Source organism: Camelus bactrianus, chromosome 12 (genome assembly GCF_048773025.1).
Source record: "Camelus bactrianus isolate YW-2024 breed Bactrian camel chromosome 12, ASM4877302v1, whole genome shotgun sequence".
Taxonomy (NCBI): Eukaryota; Metazoa; Chordata; class Mammalia; order Artiodactyla; family Camelidae; genus Camelus; species Camelus bactrianus.
This window is the reverse complement of record NC_133550.1, coordinates 61,561,823-61,581,470: the sequence shown is the minus strand read 5'-3', so window position 1 is coordinate 61,581,470 and position 19,648 is coordinate 61,561,823. Positions and strand designations below refer to the sequence as shown.

The window sequence follows — 19,648 nt, the reverse complement described above, 5'->3', positions numbered from 1 at the left end:
CATGTGGCCTTGAGCAAGACTCTTCTCTGAGCCTCAGTGTCCCATCTGTAAATGCGGACAATAATGCTAACCCACAGGGCTGCTCTAAGGAGTCAGTGCTATAAAAGGAACATTGGGAAAACTTGTTGCCCCCCTCTCTTGTGATCAGGGTGGCAGAAAAGGGGGTGTCAAGGGGAGAGAGGGTATGAGGCCACTGCAAAGAGCCCGGCTCCATATGGGTTTGTGTTTATTCAATACAGGCCCAGCGCCCAGCCCTTCCCCAGGGAAGTGCTGAGCTGGAGAATAAAATAAATAAAGGCCGCCGAGGTGAGTGTGGGCTGGGCTGGGGCCAGCCTAGGGTGAGGTGAGGGTGTACATGAAACATTGGCCCCAACCTCGGCTGTCCACCTGCGGCCCCCCACTCCCGGCAGGCTCCGGGGGCCAGCGGAGGTGCCCATGAGGAATGGGCCCTGGACTTCCTGCCATTTCCAACCCCTCTTTCTTTCTGCCCTCTCTCCTTCCTAAGGCAGGTCCAAAGACCAAGCTCTCCAACTGGCTGGGGAGGTGGGAAGGGGAGGTGGAGGGGGCCAGTGTCCAGGTCCCAGGCCATGGCCCCAGTGCCTTTCCTGGGCGGGAGCCCGGGTTCGCTGTGCTAGGACAGAGGAGCAGGGAGGCAGGCGCCCCAAGCCAGCAGGCCTTTATGCGCCACCCTGTTGTGCAGTGGCCCCACCCCTGCTCCCATGCTGCCGTCCTCCCACTCACCCTACCCCCCAGAGCTGCACCCCGAGGGGGCACTCAGGAGTCACACCAGCTTCCGCCCTTGTCCAGGGGCCCAGCAGCCCCTCGCGCATCCTTGGACGCCTCCCTGGCTGCCGTGTCCTCATCGTCATCTTCCTCCTCGTCCTCGCCGTCGGTGAACTCGTCCTGGCCGAGGCCGTAGGCCAGCGTGGTGTGGGCCAGGTCCACCTCGATGGGGAAGACGTCGGCATCACGCAGCACCGCGTAGCAGTCGTTGTAGTACTTGGACATGGTGGACACGAAGCGCTGCAGCTGGAACACGATGTCCTGGACTGGGGCAGGAGGGCGGCAGACAGGAGTCAGCGGGCCGGGGCTGCCTGCGTGTGGAGGAGACCCTCCATGCTTGCCTAGGCCCGCCTGCCTCCTCCGGGTTTCCCCTTATGCCCCAGGAGGGGGCAAGGCCAGGGCTATCCGGCCTTACACAGAACCCAGCCTCCCAGCTCCCAGGTCAGGGAGTGGAGGAGCCCTGCCAGGGTGGGGGGATGGTGGACTACACCCCAAGGAGCCCACGGGGCATGGCCAGTCCCACCCAGGCCAGGCTTCGGGAAGCTGTTGCCAGAGTTTTCCACTTTAGGTCCGACTCAGAGCTCTGCTGTGGGCTGGTATTGGGGACCTCGGGGAAGTACTGTACCTCTCTGGGCCGTGGTTTTTCCAGCTCTGAAATGGGGAGAAGATGGTTCCTACCGGACCATACTGAGGTGATACAGGGGTTGCCTGAGGCAGGGTGCCCCACGGGCCCCAGTGCCTGCCACGCCCCTCACCGTGCTTCTGATCCAGCAGCTCCATCTTCTCCAGCACATCCTTGCGCATCTGGGAGAAGCGGGCGCGGGCCTCCTGGCGGCAGCGCAGTATCAGGCGGTACTCGTAGTTGCCTGTGCTCACGCGGTACAGGGGCTCCCCTAGGGCCTGGGGCAGGGAGCAGCACATCAGGGACCCGGGGCGGCGCGGGGAGCCTGCTCTGGGGCAGCTGGGGGCGGAGGCAGGAAGCTCATACCCCTGCACCACACCGCACTCTTCAAAGCTCCCATGGTTCCCCATTTCTGAGATGTCAGCTATTGCTAGAAGCACTTAATAATAACTTTGTGAAAAACACAAAAAAACCACTAACCCCTTGCTGCATTAAACAAATGAACGTTTAGTCATAGATGGACCCTGATACCAAAAATGTTAAAGAAGTAAAAATGCCTCTTAGGAGTTAAGAGAGTCAGTTTTCCCCTGCAAGAGCCTCACAAAGTCTGGGGCGGGCGGCAGCTGGTCTGGGGGCAGGCACTGGGAGTGGTCCCATAGCAAGCTGACCAGCACTCTAAGGCCCAGAGGGGCCGGGGCTGGGGGTGGATAGCCCCACATCTCCAGAAACAAGAGCCTGGCCAAGCCCCTCAGGTCTTTTTGGGGGTTGTCCTGATGCACCTGGTGTCCCCAGCACATTCTTGGGGCTGGTAGGGGAAGGTCTGTACATCCCAAGCCTTTCCAATACCAGGGCCACGATCCTGCCCACCGGTGGCACTCACAATGCAGCTGTATTCCTCGTCGTCCATCTCCTTCACCTTCAGGCAGTACGACTGTGTGGGACAGGTGAGGCCACACTGTCAGAGTGGCTGCACCACCTGGACCCCCCCCCCGATGTCCCCAGTTCCTCCTATGCCATGCTGTACCACTGAGCTACCCAGAGGAGCAGCTATGCCAGGCCTCATGGGCCCTGCGTACCCTCAGCTGGGATGGGCTCAGACGCATCAGGGAGAGGTGGGCACCTCACTCGGACTGGCCCTTGCTCAGGAGGCTCAGGTGGCTGCAAGGACACTCATCTAGGAGAAAAGAGCCTGACAGACAGCCCAGGATTTACTACACTCAAGTCCCAAGAGATGCTCTGGGAAAAAAAGGGTTCCATGGTCCAAAGAGCTGGGGAAGGCCCTGGAAGGCCCAGGTCGCACATGGGCCTAATCAAAGGCTCTGAGAAGTCCTGAAGCAAAGGACCTTGGCTTGGTTGGTGGAGTATTTTTTCCTCAACTCCTTTGACCACAGAATTATTATTTGAACATAAAACTCATTAGCATTCCTTGGCACCCACTTTATAACCACTGACCTAGTCTAACTCATTGTTAAAAGTGACCAAAAAATTCCCATGGGGTCAGAGTGGTCCAGAGTGAGGGCTCTGCCCACCCCAGGCTCCCAGGGGCTGCTCTGAGCCCGAGTCTCCAGCACCTCCCCAGGCCCCTGGTCTCACATCCTCAATCAGATGTGACAGAGGTTCTGGCCCTGTCCTGCTGGCCATCATGTAGCTGACGGAGAAAGGGCAAATCTCCAGGTGGGTTCTTACCCCAGCAGGCTGGGCCCACCACCTCACCTACCCCAGAAGCTGGAGACCACTCACCAGGTACTCAAACTTCACGTCCAGGTACTTCTTGATGGTGAGGCGAGTGTCTGGGATGGCTTTGTTGAGGTACGTGTTCAGGTCTGTCAGCATCTGGAAGGGGAGGAGGGGCAGATGCTCAGGACCCCACGGGCAGGGGGGTCAGGCTGGCCAGGGTGACAAGGAATGGCCTGATGTGTCAATCCTTCTAATGGACTCAGTGTCAGAGCCAAAGGATGCTCCCAGACAGCCCTGTCCATTCAAGGATGAGAAGACAGGCTAGGCCCAGGGCAAGCTGAGGCTCTGGTGGAGCCAGGGCCAGAAACCAGCCTGGAGGGCAACACTGAGGCCAAGGGGGCGGAGTCACTTACCCACGGTCAGCTGTGTAGGTGACCATGCCAGACCCTGCACCTAGGTGCTCCGACTCCAGAACGGGACCCTTTCTGCTCGCCACACTGTCACCTCTCTACCCTCACATGCTGACACACACACGCTCGACATGACCTACCGGCTTGATGGTTTTCAGCAGCCGAATGCCAAACTTCTCAATGCTGCGGTGGGCGTCGGCAAACTTCACGAAAGCCTCACTCGCAGCTGGCTGGGGCTCCCGCACCCCGATCACGGAGAACACGTCCCCAAAGGCTGCATGACAAGTTTGTGCTGAAGGCAGCCCCTACTTGCCCCCTTAACGGAGAAGCCAGGGATTTGCTGGGGATAAGCAATGCGAGGGGCGTGGCAGGCTGGAGGCCAAGGTCTGCCTGAGGTCTACAACCCTAGGGAGGTGGGTCTACATCTCAAGAAAGGTGGGTCTATACCCCTGAGTGTTGGATCTAAATCCCCAAGAAAGCTGAGTCTATACCCGAGGGAACTGGCCCTCATTCCCCAAAGTGCCCGGACCATGAGAAGGCTGGGCCCAGGCTGGAGGAGGTGCAGCTGTCTGAGGGCCAAGCACTGGGCTGGGAATCTGGTCCTAAGGCCAACCCCGTCCCTAAGGAGCTACATGACCATTTTTTCTGTCTGGGCTTTGTTTTCTCAACCATAAAATGGGGTGAACTGTAGCTGCCCCGCACAGCTAACAAACTTATAGGAAATGAGATCATGAATACGGAAGGGCCTTATGCATTATAAACACCAGTACAAATAGACGGGACAGGACCCAGACCAGTGACAGTGCCCCGCAGGAGACTAGCTGGTCCAGATGCTCCCCACTGGTCCCATTATTGCTACAACCCAGCACTGAGACATGTGCAGCCCAAACCTGGCCTGAGGTCAGATGCCGTGTGTCTGCCTGAGCATGGGCAAGAGAGAGGCCCTGGGGAGGAGCTTGGCTGCACCCTCACTGTATGGGGGTGGGTGGGTGCTGAGCCCAGAAAGGGTCAAGGGTTTTTCCAGGGTCACAAAGAAGGTTTGGGGCATCCTTACCCCGGTGCGTCTGAGACAGCTCATAAAAGGCCCGTAGGAGATTCTTGGTGTGTTCTGTCATCCCTGTGGGAGAGACCCAACCAAGGGAGATGGGGGCACACGGTGGGGACCACGCTGGCCCAGGACACAGCCTCCAGCCACCCACCCCACCCGAGGCTCTCAATGTTCCTGGGGTTCAGACCTTTCCCACAGCCTCACTAGGGCCCAGGGTTGAAGGCTCAGCCAGCCCCGACCCCACCCATGACCAGCCCCCATCAGACAGGGGAGCCAGGACTTCACAGGAGCAGAAGGTGAACAAAGCCTCCCCTGGGCTTTACCTCTGGGACAGTGTGATTCTGGGGGTTCTCACTAGGTTTACACATGCCATTATTTGATTTGTATGGGCATGTAAGTACTTTTATAATCAAAAAAGTATGCATTAAGATTTTTTTCGTTAAGAGTTTTTAACAGCCCTGGTCCTAGAACTGTGTAGGCGGGGATTCCTGCCCCATTGTCACCACCTTGTGCTCTAGAGCTCCACCCCAGGGTACAGCCAGCGCAGAGCACTTCCCAGACTGGAATCACCACCCCTCCACCCCTCCACCCAGAGGGTGCGCCTGCCCACCTTTATACAGCTCGGCGGTCCGCTCCAGCTCCTCAAGCCTCTTGACAAGCCCATCTGTGAGGATCAGAGAGCCGCGGGGTGAGGGGAGAGATTCAGGGGCCCACTCGGGAGGGGCAAGGTGGCCCCCAGAGGAGAACCAGGAGCAGCAGAGAATGGGGACCCAGGGAGGGGGATCTGGCACCAGGGGGGCAGCTGGGCTCAGGCGTGTTCTGTAAAGAGCCCAGCACAGCCAGACAAGAGGCAAGTGGAGGGCGGACAGGATGTCCCCTCAGGACGCTCCTGACATGAGCACCACCCCAGCAGGCTGGGGCACTCCAAAGGTGCAGAAAGATGACAATGATGCAGGTACTTCCAAAGGTCATGAGCGAAAAACGGTTGGGCCCTCCCCACGGCCAAACCCATGGGTGGCTCCACGGTCAGCAGAAGGCAAGCCCCCGCCTAGTGGTCAAGGCCCCTGTTCTTTTAACACAAACCCTGCCAACGGCCAAGGAGCGAGGCAGTGAGAGATGAGAAGGAGACAGATACAAGAACTCCAGCGCAGGCTCAGGGCAGCCCTCCCACCGCACGACGGATCAGAAGGGAGAATGATCTGGGGAGGGGACAGAAATTCTGGAAAAGCTCCAAGGACGAGCTCACATTGGAGCAGGCCTTGGTGAGTGTCTTCATTTGCTCAACAGGTGTCTCTCCAGCATCCACTGTGCGCCTGACCCCATGTGAGACCCAGGAATGACTGTGGTGAATGAAATCTGAGTTGTGCCCTCAAGGCTTATAGTCCAGCAGTGACAGTAGCCAGGCCATGACTGGCAGACAGCTGGGCTTTAAGGTGAGGGGTGGAGGCAGCTGCCTCACCTCAAGGGCTCAAAATGGGAGCAAGTGGATTGCCAGGGATGGGCCCTGGCATTCCAGATTAGGGCAGGGCAGGGTGCCCACCAGCAGTGAGCACCACCATCCTCCACTCCCACATCCCCATCAGGAGCACCAGCAGCAACTGCAGGGCAAGACCCATGTCGGTGGCTTCCTTGCCCGGGCCTCCCAGGGCAGGGCCTGGCCTCCCTGAGTTCCCTCCACATAGCTCAGTCCTTCCTCCATATGAGCCTCTGCGGCAGAGACTACTTCCCTTATCTTACAGAGAAAACCGAGGGACAGAGAGGTAAAGGAACTTGCCTAAAGGCACACAGCAAGGGCTATCCAGGTGGAGGTGCCCTCTGCCCCCCAGGCTCCTTTGCTGACCGGGGCCAGGGTTTTGAGTGGCAAGAGAGTAGGGGAATAGCAAAAGCCAGATCTGGGCCTTTCTCTGGGCAGAGAAGATGGCCGTGTGTTGTGCTGTCAAAAAGGAAAGCTCAGACTCTGGGGGCTGGAAGGGAGCATCTCGGAGGCCTTCAGGAGGCTTCGGTCACCCGGCTGGCCTCCAGGCCCTGGCTCCCCAGAGCCCTGGCACCCGACCAGCCTGGCAGGGAAGGAGCCACGTAAGCGCCGTGCTGTTGTTTTTAGCTGGGTCATGGGACATCATGACAGCTTCAATTTTAGAAACCCTATTTAAGGCTGGGGAAATTGCAAGGTCTGGGGGAAAAAACACAACAACCAGTTCTAATTTCATCTCAACGCATGGTAACTACAGTAACAGGGATTTATAGACACCAAGAAGCTGGAAATAGCAGCCGCCACTTTTGTACACCATTTGGAACAAGCTGAGACCCCACCCCCACGTCCCAGCCAATAAAGCCCAGTGTGCCCAGCTGAGCCTCCAATTTATACAGGTATTTATATCTGTCCCCACATGTACACAGCGAAGTTGCTGCTATTTATAAACTCAGGCTGGTGATGGTAGGAGCAGACTGAGTGTTTCACTGCCCCCTCCTTCCCTGGAGAGAGGGTGTGTGCACACGCATGCGTGGGTGTGAATGTGCCTGTACGCCACCTCCAGCCTGGGCAGGAACTGCTGGGACAAGGGCAGCAGCGCCACCTTCTGGAGAGAAGCAGGGGCCAAGAGGGCTGCCGGGAGCTGAGTGCAGTGTGCGCTGGGGTGAGAAAGCAGGCTGGGAGCGGGGCACCGGGGCAGGGGCCGAGGCCTGGCTGTGGGAGAGCAGCTGGGGCAGTGGCGAAGGCACCAGCTCAGGGAGCCAGCAGGAGGCACCTCTCTCCACTGTGACTCTGTTTCCTCATCTACGACCTGAGCCTGTGAATCCCTGCTCGGAAGTGGGGACACTGGCTGTAAGATGCCTCAGCTGACCACTGTGGATGCCCTCTGGGAGATAGATAGGCCTCAGGGATACAAAGAGATGGTGAGTATTGGCCCCACAAGCAGAGGCCAGGCTCAGGTCAGAGGGCCCCATGTCGGCTTGGTGGGCAGCTGTGGTGCCCCTCCCCCTGGACGCCTAGGCCTGAGGCCCCTGTGACCAGAGGTGGGTGGGAGGAGGGGACTCACCATTGCACAGGATGGCCCGGCTCAGGCCCAGAGCATCTGCGGTCCCCGAACTCATGTTCTCTACCAGCCGGTGCTTCACCTTCTTCAACACTGGGACCAGGTGAGAAGGGGACTCAGTGAGGTGGAGTTTGGGGCCCCGGCCATCCCTGCACCCATCACCACTCACTGGGAATGACCCCAGGGGCAGAAGGGGCTGAACTGGGGTTTGGTGTGGGGGTGACTGAAGTGGGGAGTGTCCCAAACTGGGGTTCTGGCCCCCTGCCCTATTCACTGTCCACTTCAGAGAGGTGTTGAGAACCTGGAAGGTGAACATGTAAAGCACCTAACCAAGGGCCTGGCATTCGAAGTAGCTGCCGGCTACCACTGAGACCCCAGAGTTGCCCAGGTTTGATAGGGCCCTCAGGCCAACCAAAGAGAACCTCTTCTCCGTCTCTCTCACATCCAGGAGTGGAGGCACTGTCAATGACAACTGGCCTCAGGCTCCAGGCTCAGTTACTACACACACGGTCACATACCCAGTCCTTGGAAGGGGACTGGGATGGAACCCAAGGGTTTTAGAGGAAGAACCTTCAGGACAGACTCCATCTGCACTTAGCCTCTTTCCTTAAAAACTAGGAGGTGGCTCTGGCCCAAGAGCATAGGGAAAGGGTGCTGGACCCCAGAGATCTGCGTATGCATTTACCTAGGGGACACAGAGCCTCTCTGAGTCTCAGGCCTTGATCTGGAATGAGGTGGCTGGTCCAGAGGACCTCGAAGCTACTATCCAGCTCTTGAGTCTTGAAGCTTCTAAAGAACCAAGGCCTAGCTTCCCTAACAGAAGGCAATGTGTCTCTCTGCCCAAAACTGAGGTCCAATTCAGACCCTGAGCCTTCCTGGGAGCAAGTGGGTGGAAGAAAAGGCCAGGGCTGAGGGGAGGTGTGGAGGTGGGCAAAAGGTGCCAGGGCTGGGCCACCCTCCCTTTCAGAAGGATGAGGGGCTGGGCCTGGTGAGCTGGAAGGCTGGCCTAAAAAGGACAACCCAAGGGCAGCATGGACCCAGAAGAGGTGGCTGGGGAAAGGGGAAGAAACACAGGGCAGGGATAGGTTCCCGGGACCAGCCACAGGGAGAGAACTTTGAGTCTCCCCAGGCCCTTGGATTGGCTTGATCAGAAAAGTCCAGACCACAGCTGCTGGTGCATTGTCATAAAAAGGCCGAGCAGGGGCTTGTGGGGCCACCAGACACCACTGCTCCGGCCCAGCTTACCAATGTCCAGGGACATGCCCTGCTTGGGGTCCGCCTGCAGCTTGTTGTAGTGGATCGTCACCTCCCCCTGGAAAAGCAGAACAAATAGAGTTGTGACGGAGCCCCCCAGACCCCAAGTCCTTTTCCTGGGGAGGCCTGTTTGCCCTACAGTCTCTGGTCATGAGAGCATCCTGAGCCCTGGGAAAGGGCCCGAGTGGCTGTCAATTCAGCCCTGCCAGAACAGGGCCCTGCATGGTGACCAGTCTGCTCCCAGGTCCCTCCTTCTCTCACTATGAGCCAAGCCCCAGAGAATCAGCAGGGATAAGGACTGACATGGTCCCTGTTGTCACAGAGCTCACCGTCTGGCAGTCTCTGATGTCCTGTGCCCCAGCCAGACCAGGCACCCCTGCCTTCCCCCACACCACAGCCATACCCCAAACCCCTGCTACCTCATTTTTCTCACCATACGGAGTATCCTCTCCTGTGAGAGTATCCTCAAAATCATCCCCATCCTCAGGAGTCCCTCCATTCAGTCCACAAACACGTCTGAGTACCTTCTCTGTGCCTGCTGCTGGGACGCCAGAGAGCAGGTGCAGGGCAGCCCCAGCCCCCAGGGCCCGAGGCCAGCAAGGGAGGCCGATGCAAATGGGGAATTACACAAATCTTAGTCTAGTGACGGGAAGGGAGGTGCCGGCTTCTCCCCAGAAGCCTTCCCTGACCATGTGAGGCTACCACAGTTGCTCTTGTTCTTGAAATCCTAAGACCCTTGAACTTGGGACTGAATCCATTCAAGTACAACACAGGATTTCAAATTGAGTCCTGAAGGGAAATCAAAGTGACCCAATGCAGTCAGTCAGGGGTAGATGCAAAAGGTTCTCAGGCTGCAGCGCAGGGTCCTCAGGGACCACCACCGAGAGCAGCTGAGGGTAACGGAAGGAGCACCGCAGTGGGAGTCAGACCAGCTGTCAGATCACAAGCAAACCCTCCCCTCCCCTTGGGCACTGGCAAAACAGGGGCCATAACCCCTGGGGAGATCCCTGCGAACGGCAAGGCTGTGCACACACGAAGAGCTCCTGTCCTCATGGGCAACCTGAGGGGCTGGCATGAGATACACCTTGGAAGATGAGGAGGATTCCGACGAGCAGAGATGGGGGGATGAGGAAGGGGATCCAGGCGGGGCACGTGCACCCCGGTTCTGTACCAGAATGAAACACATGGTCCACCACCTTCCGTGATGAGCTCCTCTGCCCAACAGGAAATGCCTGGGACAGTAAATTCCAGGCCAGGTGGAGCAGAAGAGGAGAATAAAGGGGAGAAGGTGGAAGCTGCTGGCCCTGGGCTAAGGTAAGAAAGAGGGACTGTAACGGATGCTGGTATCGGGCCCTTAAGACACAGAGGATGGATGGGAGGTGAGGAGAGGTTTGGATGGCTGAGGTGAGGGAGCTGAAACACTCGGCCAAGCTCAACGGACAGCTGGGACTCTTGACTCTCAGACTTTTAAACATCCTATGACTTTGCACCTCCTTCACTGTTTTGCTTTCCCAAGAATCACTAGCAGCAAAATCTCTAGGACATGGCAAAGGGGCTGCCTGCATCCGTGCGTGGCCGGGATGCTGCCTGCCATTCAGGAGAGATGGGGGCCCTGCGAGGAGAGGCCACGGCCTGGAGCAGTGGGGGCGGGGAGGGGAAGCAGGGAACAGGCAGTGTGTGATTGTGGTCTGCAGGACTGGGAGCTGCCCCAAGGCCCAGAAGAGTCCCTGGGGGGGTGTGAGCCCAGTGGACCCACTGCACTGAAAGTTCCCACAGGGATAGAGGTGGGGGCTCCCCTTTCCCTCTGACACCCTCCTGGGCCCCGCATGGTCCAGTGAACATCTCCCAGGTGTCTACCGACCTAGAGAGGTTCACCCTGGACTCCGAACTTCCACTGCAGCCCTGACAGGGGACACACTGGCTCACCCTAAGGTGTGGTTCCGAGTCTGACAGCTCTCCTGGGAGCTTGAGGACAGGGACCTTTTGGACTTGGTGCCCACTTTCGCACCCAGGCCCAGCCCAAGTCCTGGAGTATAATTAACATTTACTGAATGAACCCAGAAGAAACCGAGGGAGGCAGTGGTGTGACCCAGACCCTGATGCTCCCCAGAGGGGAGCTGTGAAAGGGCCAGTTCCCTTCCAGGCCTGCAGGGGCCTCTGGCAGGCTGGAGGTCTCAGAAGTGCCTCCGTGTTCCCACTCCCACAACAGCTCATACCTTCACCTCCTGAATCATCTTGGCCACCTCCACCTTAGTTTTTCCTTTGATTGATCTGCCATTGACACCGGTGATCTCATCGCCGGCTGCTACGGTGCCGTCCAGCGCTGCTGGGGTGTTGTCAAACACCTGTGGGTGCAAAAGGAGGGTGGAAGGGGGAGGAAAGGAGAACTGAGAAGAAACCTGCTGGGGCACAGTCATTCCCGCCACCCTAATCGGTACCCGGCTCTGTCCTGGGCTCTACCTCTATCTCTTAAGCGATGCTGGAGAAGGGCAGGGTAGAAAGTGCCTGAGCAGCCAGAAATGAATGACCTTGTGTTCTTGGGGGAGGGGAAGGAGGGCCAGAGGTAAATGTGACTGATGAGATCCACCTTTTCTGATCTCAAATATACCAAACCTTATACGCCCATCAGAGTGTTTACTCCTCCAAAGCTATTTCTTTATAGATTTCCCCAACAATGCTGCTCTGTGCTGACTCGGAGCCCCAAAGCACCTCTTATCAGTTCCTGCACTTACTCTCCATCCCCAAGGAGCAAGGGACCCACCGCCCACTGCACATGTAAGCCCCTTCCCCCAAGGTGACTCCTTCCACGGGGTCTGCCCTCACTGGCTGAGTGAGGTCGATGTGTCTGACAAAGGATAGATGTGTGGGGGAACGCTCAGGGCAAGGGAAGAACTGTCTACACAAGTGTGTGCAGAGGTGGAACAAGAATACAGAAGTTACACCAAGAAAGCTGACTTCTGGAAACATCCTTAGTGGGGTGGAAGGCAAGGTATAGAAAGTAAGGGGATGGACTCAAGTCCAGGCTCCCTCCTCACCCACACAGCCCTCCATACTCTGTCTCTGGGGAAGACAGAGGTTTATTCCTCAGAGAAGCCCCCAACTCTGGGGCCCAGGGACGAGGGAGGTGGGGGTGAAGCACTGGACAGAAGCGGTTAAGGGTTTGGAGCTGTTTACACATTGAACAATGAGTCCCACAGCCCCTTAACCCCTGTAAGCCCCCAGACCGCCAGCAACCAGGCTCACCACCCTTACCCTCAGGAGCCTAGAGGGAGGACCTGGCCCAGAATGGCTCCAGAGGAAAGGCCTCTCTGTGTGAAAGCCCCACAGTGGAACCCACCAGGTGACAGGGCCAGGACACAGAACTTAAAAGCACTGAGGTAACTGTGAGGGCTCATGCTTAAATGTAAAGACAGATAAGAAATACTGGGCCCTTGAAAAAGCACCCCATGTGGAAAACACCAAACATTCAAAGAGAAAAAAGGAACTACAGGAAACAGCAACGAAGCAGGAACAACACAAAAACAAAAAGAAAACCATAATGAACATCTTCACAGTGATTTGAAAGACAAGAATAGGATGATGCAAAAGGATCAATTCAAAAACAGGAGAGACCTCTTAGAGATGCAGAACATAATTGAAATTTAAAGTGCCACAGCAGCTTTGGGAACTCAGCAGAGGAAAGTGGAAAAGAGACTGACAACCAGAAGAAAAGAAAAAGAGTATTAGAAGGTCAATTCAGGAAGCCCAGCATTTAACCAATCAGAGTTCCACAGGAGGGAACAGAGAACACAGCGACCAGGACATCATCAGAGATCACACGTGAGACTTTCACAGAAGAGAAAACACGGGGTTCCCCGATGAATCTGCCCTTTGAGGCTCCAGCACAACAGACAGAGAAAGGCTCATGCCAAGACACTTCAGAAAGCCAGGGACAAAAAGAAGTGCCTAAGAGTCTTGACAGATCAAGAATGACACTACAAATAAAAGATCACAAGTAGGACTGACATCATCAGACATGACAACGCTGCTACTGGCAAAAGACAATGAAATGATGCCACCAAATTTCTAAATGGAAATGATTTTCAAAGTTGACAGTCATTCTTAAATTTGATCCACTCAGGTATCAACTGAAAGAAACATGAGAATAACAACAAAAAGACAAAATAATGGCATTTTCAGAGATACAAGGTCTCAAAAAATTTACCTCCTCCCACGCAGCCTTTCTCAGAAAGCTACAGAAGATGGGCTCCACCAAGATGGGGGGGTAAGACAAGAGAGAGGGATCCTGGAGATGGGGGAATCCAGTGGAGGAGAGGGCAGGGGAGGTTCAAAGAGGAAAGACTACAGAAGGGTGGGGACAGAAAGATGATGGGAAATGTCTGACTGAGGAAAATGAACTTAAAATACAAGGAGAATGCAAATGGAAAAAACAACAAATTACTCAAAAAAAAAAAAAAATGGGCGGGGAAGAATTGAGTTAGAAGAAACACAGGCTCCTCAAAAAATTAAACAGAGTAATCATATGACCCAGCAATTCCACCCCAAAAGAAATGGAAGCACATGTCCAGAGAAACTGTACCTGCATGTTTACAACAGTGTTATTATTCATACCAGCCAAAAGATACAAACAACCCAAATGTCCATCAACAGATGAGTGAATAAACAAATGGTGGTCTAGCCATACAATGGAATGCTATTCAGCCAGAAACAGAGTGAAGTATTGAAACCAGCTGTAACCTGAATGAACTTCAACAAGAAGTGATTACTCAAAGGGCATGAGCTGTTCTTCTGGGGTGATGAGAAAGTTCTGAAACTAAAGAGAGGTGGTGGCTGCTTTTAGTGAATGCACTAAATGCCACTGAATTGTATACTTTAAAACGCTAATTGTATGTTATGTGAATTTCACAATAAAAATACTTGTTTAAAAGCACAGCCACAGTAGAGTGTTAAGCTCAGTGTGCAAAACAGCATGTTACCATTCTAGAGTTCTCTGAGGGTGGCGTCTGCTTTCTTGCTAAGAAATAAGAAAGTTTTCTTATCTTTTCTTGATCAGAAATCTCTAAAACAAACAAACAAAACATAAATACAAAACAAACAGACTCATAGACATAGAATACAAACTTGTAGTTGCCAAGGGAGTGGGGGGTGGGAAGGGACAGACTGGGATTTTAAAATGCAGAATAGATAAACAAGATTATACTCTATAGCACAGGGAAAAATATACAAGATCTTGTGGTAGCTCGTAGCGAAAAAAAAAAGTGACAATGAATATATACATGTTCATGTATGACTGAAAAATTGTGCTTCACACTAGAATTTGACACAACATTGTAAAACAACTATAACTCAATAAAAAAATGTTAAAAATAAAAAAGAAAGAAAGAAAGAAATTTCTAGTGCCTATAGAAGAGCCTGTCCAGGCCCTCAGAAAATATTTCCCCAATATATCTGTTGCACTGATATTGATTTAACCAAAATTTACAAGATAACTATGTAGGGAAGATGGAGTGAGAGGAGGCTGAGTGGTTTCAGAATAAAGCTAAATTCTCATCTCCTGGACTGAGGAAAGCTGACAGATGCTTGCAAGCAATAGATCAAGAAAACAGGATAAGCATCTTACTGAGAAAAATGAGAGCTCATACGTGAATAAACAGCCAAAAGGGTAGAAAGCAGCGTTGCTGCTGGGACTGGGGTGGGGGTAGGGTGGGGGAAGGGCGGTGAGAAAGGGTAGAGCAATGGACTGCTTATTTGACACTGACTTTTTAGTACCCCTGACTTGTTCAAAGCACAGCAGACAGTCTTTGCTAAAAGTAAAATTTAATTTTTAAAACTCAATTCTAGGGGTGAGGGTATAGCTCAGTGGTAGAGTATGTGCTTAGAATGCACAAGGTCCTGGGTTCAATCCCCAGTACCTCCATTAAAAAAAAAATAAATAAACCTAATTATCTGCCCCCCAAAAAATATTAAAAATAAAATTTTTTTAAATTTTAAAAAAATTAAAAAACAATCAATTCGATTATTTTATAATTGCAATTTATACCGCAAACCTGGTCCCTAGCAGGTGGGGTAGGGGAGGTGGCAGGAGGGGCTGAGCAGACAGAAGCCTGGAGGAGGCCTCGCTAACACTTCCTGGGTCAGAGGAGGCCAAAAAGCTCACAAAGGCCACACCCTGAGCAAGCAAGACTAGACCCAGGGAATCTGTCTTCAAGGCCTTAGAAGTGACTCTTTTGTAAGATCCTCAGAGAGGCTGCAATTTCTCATCTGCCACCAATGGCTACTAAGCTGAGAAGGTTAGAACAGGGTAAAAATCTAGGTCAAGTTTATGTCTGAGGTGGCAGGCTTCCTTCCAAAGCTACAGAAAGATCGCCAACTCCAACCAGCCATATAGTAAAGGAGGCTGGTCCCCACTCCTGAGTCAAGGCTGACAGAGTATCGCCAGGGCAGCCTCCTCTATAAGGAGCACAGAATTGGTCAGTACCACTGGCAGGTCATCTGGGAAAGTGAACTGCAGTAAAAACAATAGCTGCTGCTATTGAGTGACTGATGCTTAAGGGCTGGGCCTTGTGTTATGTCACTTTGTTTAATCTCCACAACAACCCAAAGATGCTCAGATCTCCATATTTTACATCCCCACTTTCCAGGGGAGGAAACTGAGGCCAGAGAGGTTAAGTAACTTGTTAACAAGCTGGGAAGCTTGCATTTGAAGTTAGGCCATTATCATTTCACAGTCTTTTAGTCTTTCCACTACACTTCACTTGTGAGAGTATGGAAGGCTGACAGTTTTGTTGACTCATTGAGGACATTTCTATTGAAGGTCCACTATATGCCAGGCATTGTACTCGGTGCTGACTGCAGTGAAAAGCAAACCGAGATCCTGCCCTCACAGTGCAGAGAGTCTGGAAAACCAGCTACTTACAGAACTAACGAGCAAATCCATTAGTACAGACAGTGAGGGTAGACCTACTGAGAGGGGTATCTGGGAGGTCTCTCTGAAGAGGTCAGACCTCAAGAATGAAAAGGAGCCAGCCGTGCAGAGTGGAGAAATAAACTTTTGACATGCCCAAGTTGGGAGGTGGCTCGCCCCCTCCAGCACCTCCCTCCCACCTCCAAAGCACTCAGTACCTGGACAATGTACAGGCAGGGACAGTACTGGGCTCCTCCTCCAATGCTGATCCCAATCAGGTTCTGGGCATCCTTCTGCAGGGTCACCTTCCCAGGCACAGTAGGGATTCCACTAGAGAAAAGCATGTGAGGCTGAGTCTCCTGGAGGAGGGATGACTGGAGGAGACAGGGACCGGGATAGGCCCTCCAAAACCCCCAAGAGGCTCCCAATGCTGCAAGCCTTTTCTCTTTCTCACTTGGCCCATAAGACAGCATTTTGTGCTGGAACACACAGAGCACTCGGAGTCATGCCGATGAAGGATCAAATCCCAACTCTGCCATTTATCAGCTGTGGGACTTGGATGAGTAAGTCACCCTCTCTGCATCTCAGTCTCCTCATTCGTAAAATGGCTACTTTATTAAGGTTCTTGTAAGAAAGTACACAGAAGGCACTTAACGCCAACATAGTCCAGAGCAGGAAATCCAAAAAAATAGGTCCCCCTTCCCTTTCCTTCATTCTGTCTCTAAGATCTGAGTCAGACTCTGTCCTTGTCACCTTCTCAGGCAAATATGTAACAGTATGGTCACCTCCTCCAGAAGCCCTCTCCTGTTAAACTATCCATCACCCATCTCTCAGTTGCTGTACTCAATTACCTCTCAGTTTTCACTATAAATTAGCATTTATGTATGTTTTGTGGTAGTCTCATTTATTCTATTATTCACTCGACAAACAACCTACTGATGTGGAACACCATACTGAGTGCTGAGGACATGGAAAGGCACTGGACCCAGTCCTTGCTCTGAGGGAGGATATATTCTAATAAGGAGACTAACTTAATTTTTGAAAATCTGTCCACTAATCATCTGTGCTGGGGAGGAAGTTATGTTTATAATATTCATATTCATCTGTCAAAACATGGCTCAGCTGCCACCTCCTCTGTGAAGCCTTCCCTGAACACCCCAGCAGAGGCACTGCTCTGTCTGCTCTGCTCTCCTTGTAGCCTGGTCATTCTCCATTAGCGCCCTTATGGCCCTGCATTGCAATTATGCCTCAAAGTGTCCACAGCCCCCTACAGATGGTAAGCTCCTAGAAGGGCAGGATTCATTTGTGCTACAGTACAACACCTAATCCCCCGCTGAAAAGCAAGGGTCTGTGGAACTGGGAAGTCCAGGGACCTGAGGGACCTGGGGCTCCTGCACTCCTGGGACTTGAGGTAACAAAATACTCACAGTTTATCTTCTTCGATGTCATAATCCAAGTCTGCAAACATGGTTCCGAGAGTTTCGGTGGGCTGGCTAACTGCCCAGCTCGGCAGGGGTATGGGGAACTGTATCCGGGAGAGAAAAGAGTTCACGGTTTAGGGAACCAAAGTGCCGAAATGCCAACCCCAACCCCGGCGATCTGGGAAAGCCCCCCCCCCCCACTTCTCCTTTGGACAGATAGGGGTAGCCCCCGGGTTTGGGGCGTGGGGGGAGGTGATTCTTACTAGGTACAGTCGGGGATCCAGGCTAGGGCGAGGAGCTCAGATTCCAGAGCCCGCACCCACGGGTCTCCAGGCCCTTGGGAGCTGCCTCTGTCGCTCACCGGAAGCGTCGGTCCCACAGCCGGTCTGGGCCAGGCTGGCACCTGAACCCACCTGCCGGTCCACCTGCCGGCGGCCGCGACTGTCGCGTCACTTCCGGCGGGACGCGGAAGTCCCGCCTCTCCGCCCTGGGTATTTGCCCCGATCCCTGCAGGCGGCCTTTCCCTCCCTGACTCCCGGGGCTCCCAGAACCAGGAAAGAGAACAAGTATTGACGGAAGCTCCCCGTTAGCATGAAAAAGCGGAAACAGAGTAAAGGTCTGGACAGGCCGACGACGCTCAACCCGCCCCTTGCCCTGTGGCCGCCGCCACCTTGGTAAGGGCAGGGTTCTTCCCAGCTTCCTCAGCGGGACTCCGGGGACCAAGCAGCTGGGCCAGTTGCCGTGGCAACGGAAGCATCTTTAGGGAGACCTTCCGCAAGGTTCAGTGAACTACAAACCCTGACACTTTCCCTTTCACATTTTCAGCAACCCGTCCTGGGGTGCTGTGACTCCTCTAATAGAATGACAGTGTCCGAGCTGCCAGCCTAATCTGAGTAGTGCAGACCAGGAAACTAAGTGCCAGAGAGAGCAAGAGATTTTGTCCAGAGCCACGCACGGTTGGTATAAGATCCAGATCTCGACCGTGAGACTCCTGCCTTCTACCCCAGTGCCCTTCTAACACCTGCACACCTGTGTTCAGTGGCTCTGCTATTAATGACAGATTGGATTCCCTTCCCTTAACTATACGTCCCTCCTTTCTCCAAATGCAAACTAAGAACATTGAAGCAGATGCTTCCTATGGTACTTGGTGAAAGACTCCTCACATCCCATCTCCTTCCTTAGTTCTGAGGAGCAGCTCCCCTGGGGTCCCACTGAGGGTCACAGCTCCCATGTACCTGAGGAAACGCCATCAGTGCTCCCCAGTCGAAGAGTCCAAATCTCCCCGCCAACCTCTGCTGCCACTGATATTGTGTAAAGTGAGTTCCCTGGAGATGGTTGGTGCTCCCAGAGCCCCAGATCTGGCATCTGCTTCATTATGACAGCATGGGTCCAGGCCTGCCCACCTTCCTCCCAGGGGTAGCAGAGGAAGGAGAGATGCAGAAGGATATTATCCACAAATCCCATGGCCTGATGGGAGCCCCACCCCACCCCTCCTTAGGGAGCTAATCCAAGTCTCAGCAGTTGTGCAGAATGCCACAAATAGCAATGCCTTTCTCAAGTACCCACTGCTCTGCAGTCCAGATCACTTTCACAGGATTTCAAAGTCCACCTTAACCCTGTGAGAGGAGAACACATATTGTCAGCCACATTGTGCAGGTAAGGAAACTGAGGCTCAGAGAGGCACTGCCCCTTGTCTCCCAGATGGTCAGTAGCAGAGCTAGGGCTGGAAATTCCAAGCCCTGTTTGCAGACCAGAATTTCGATTTTAAAAATCAGCAGTTTCCAGACCCAGATAATTTAACATGGACTGTGGTTCTTCCACCTCACAGTAGCCCTAGCTCATGCCCTGACTCTGCCATTTTATAGCTGGAGGATCTTGGACAAGGCACTACCTGACCCTAAGCTTTAAGTATCTGTAGCCTAGGGACAATGATTCTCCCAAAGGTACTTGTGAAGGTCAAGATAAAAAGGAGAAACAGGTGTGAGTGTGTTGTAAACAATTCACATGACACAGATGTCACTCAAGCCTCTTGACCCCCCAGCCCACTCCAGTCCCCTCTTCCCAGGTGAGGATGAGATGCCTAGATCCCTCTTTTCTTCCATGTCCTCTCCGTCTTCCACACCCAGCTCTAATCTATCTCTTTTAGGCAGCCTTACCAGACAATCCTGGCTCACAAATCTTGCTTTTTTTTTCCTGAGCTCCTAAAACAGTTGTTATTTGGCTCACTCACTTGGCAATCAATTATGCTGGGATGGCCCCAGCTCGAATCCAAGCTCTACTGTTTCAGACCTGGGGGTTCTTGAGCAAGTCGACCTTTGCCTCTGAGGTGGGTACCTGTAAAATGAGGATGATGATTCCCTCCAAAGATAGAAATTGTAAAGATGAAGATACAAAGGATAAACAGGTGTGAAAGTGCCTCCAGAGTGATTCACTTGGCACAAATATCAGAGGGTTTTATTATCATTCATCATTATAAACATTTTGCCCAACTGCTGCA

General features: G+C 53.5%; 1 protein-coding gene and 1 non-coding gene across 5 annotated transcripts; one reads left to right on the top strand and one right to left on the bottom strand.

The window, feature by feature from the left end:
- Positions 1–209: 209 nt before the first annotated feature.
- Positions 210–17,824, bottom strand: PICK1 (protein interacting with PRKCA 1). Of its 4 annotated transcripts, none has more exons than XM_045520663.2 (13): positions 17,513–17,820; positions 17,158–17,255; positions 15,949–16,060; positions 11,043–11,171; positions 8,818–8,884; positions 7,576–7,665; positions 5,151–5,204; positions 4,547–4,609; positions 3,633–3,766; positions 3,146–3,238; positions 2,286–2,336; positions 1,539–1,683; positions 210–1,049 (listed from the first exon to the last, which is right to left on the bottom strand). In XM_045520663.2, exons 2-13 carry the CDS (start codon positions 17,196–17,198, stop codon positions 775–777), a joined length of 1,254 nt encoding a protein of 417 aa, XP_045376619.2. In that variant the 5' UTR covers positions 17,199–17,255; positions 17,513–17,820; the 3' UTR covers positions 210–774. The 4 variants fall into 4 exon arrangements, with proteins under 4 accessions (XP_045376619.2, XP_010958621.2, XP_045376621.2 ...); XM_010960319.3 differs by having other exon boundaries at positions 17,415–17,819; XM_045520664.2 differs by having other exon boundaries at positions 821–1,044; positions 17,415–17,824.
- On the top strand, positions 14,672–14,743 carry TRNAS-AGA (transfer RNA serine (anticodon AGA)). Its single transcript has one exon. It is a non-coding gene; the product is annotated as a tRNA-Ser (tRNA).
- Positions 17,825–19,648: the final 1,824 nt, after the last annotated feature.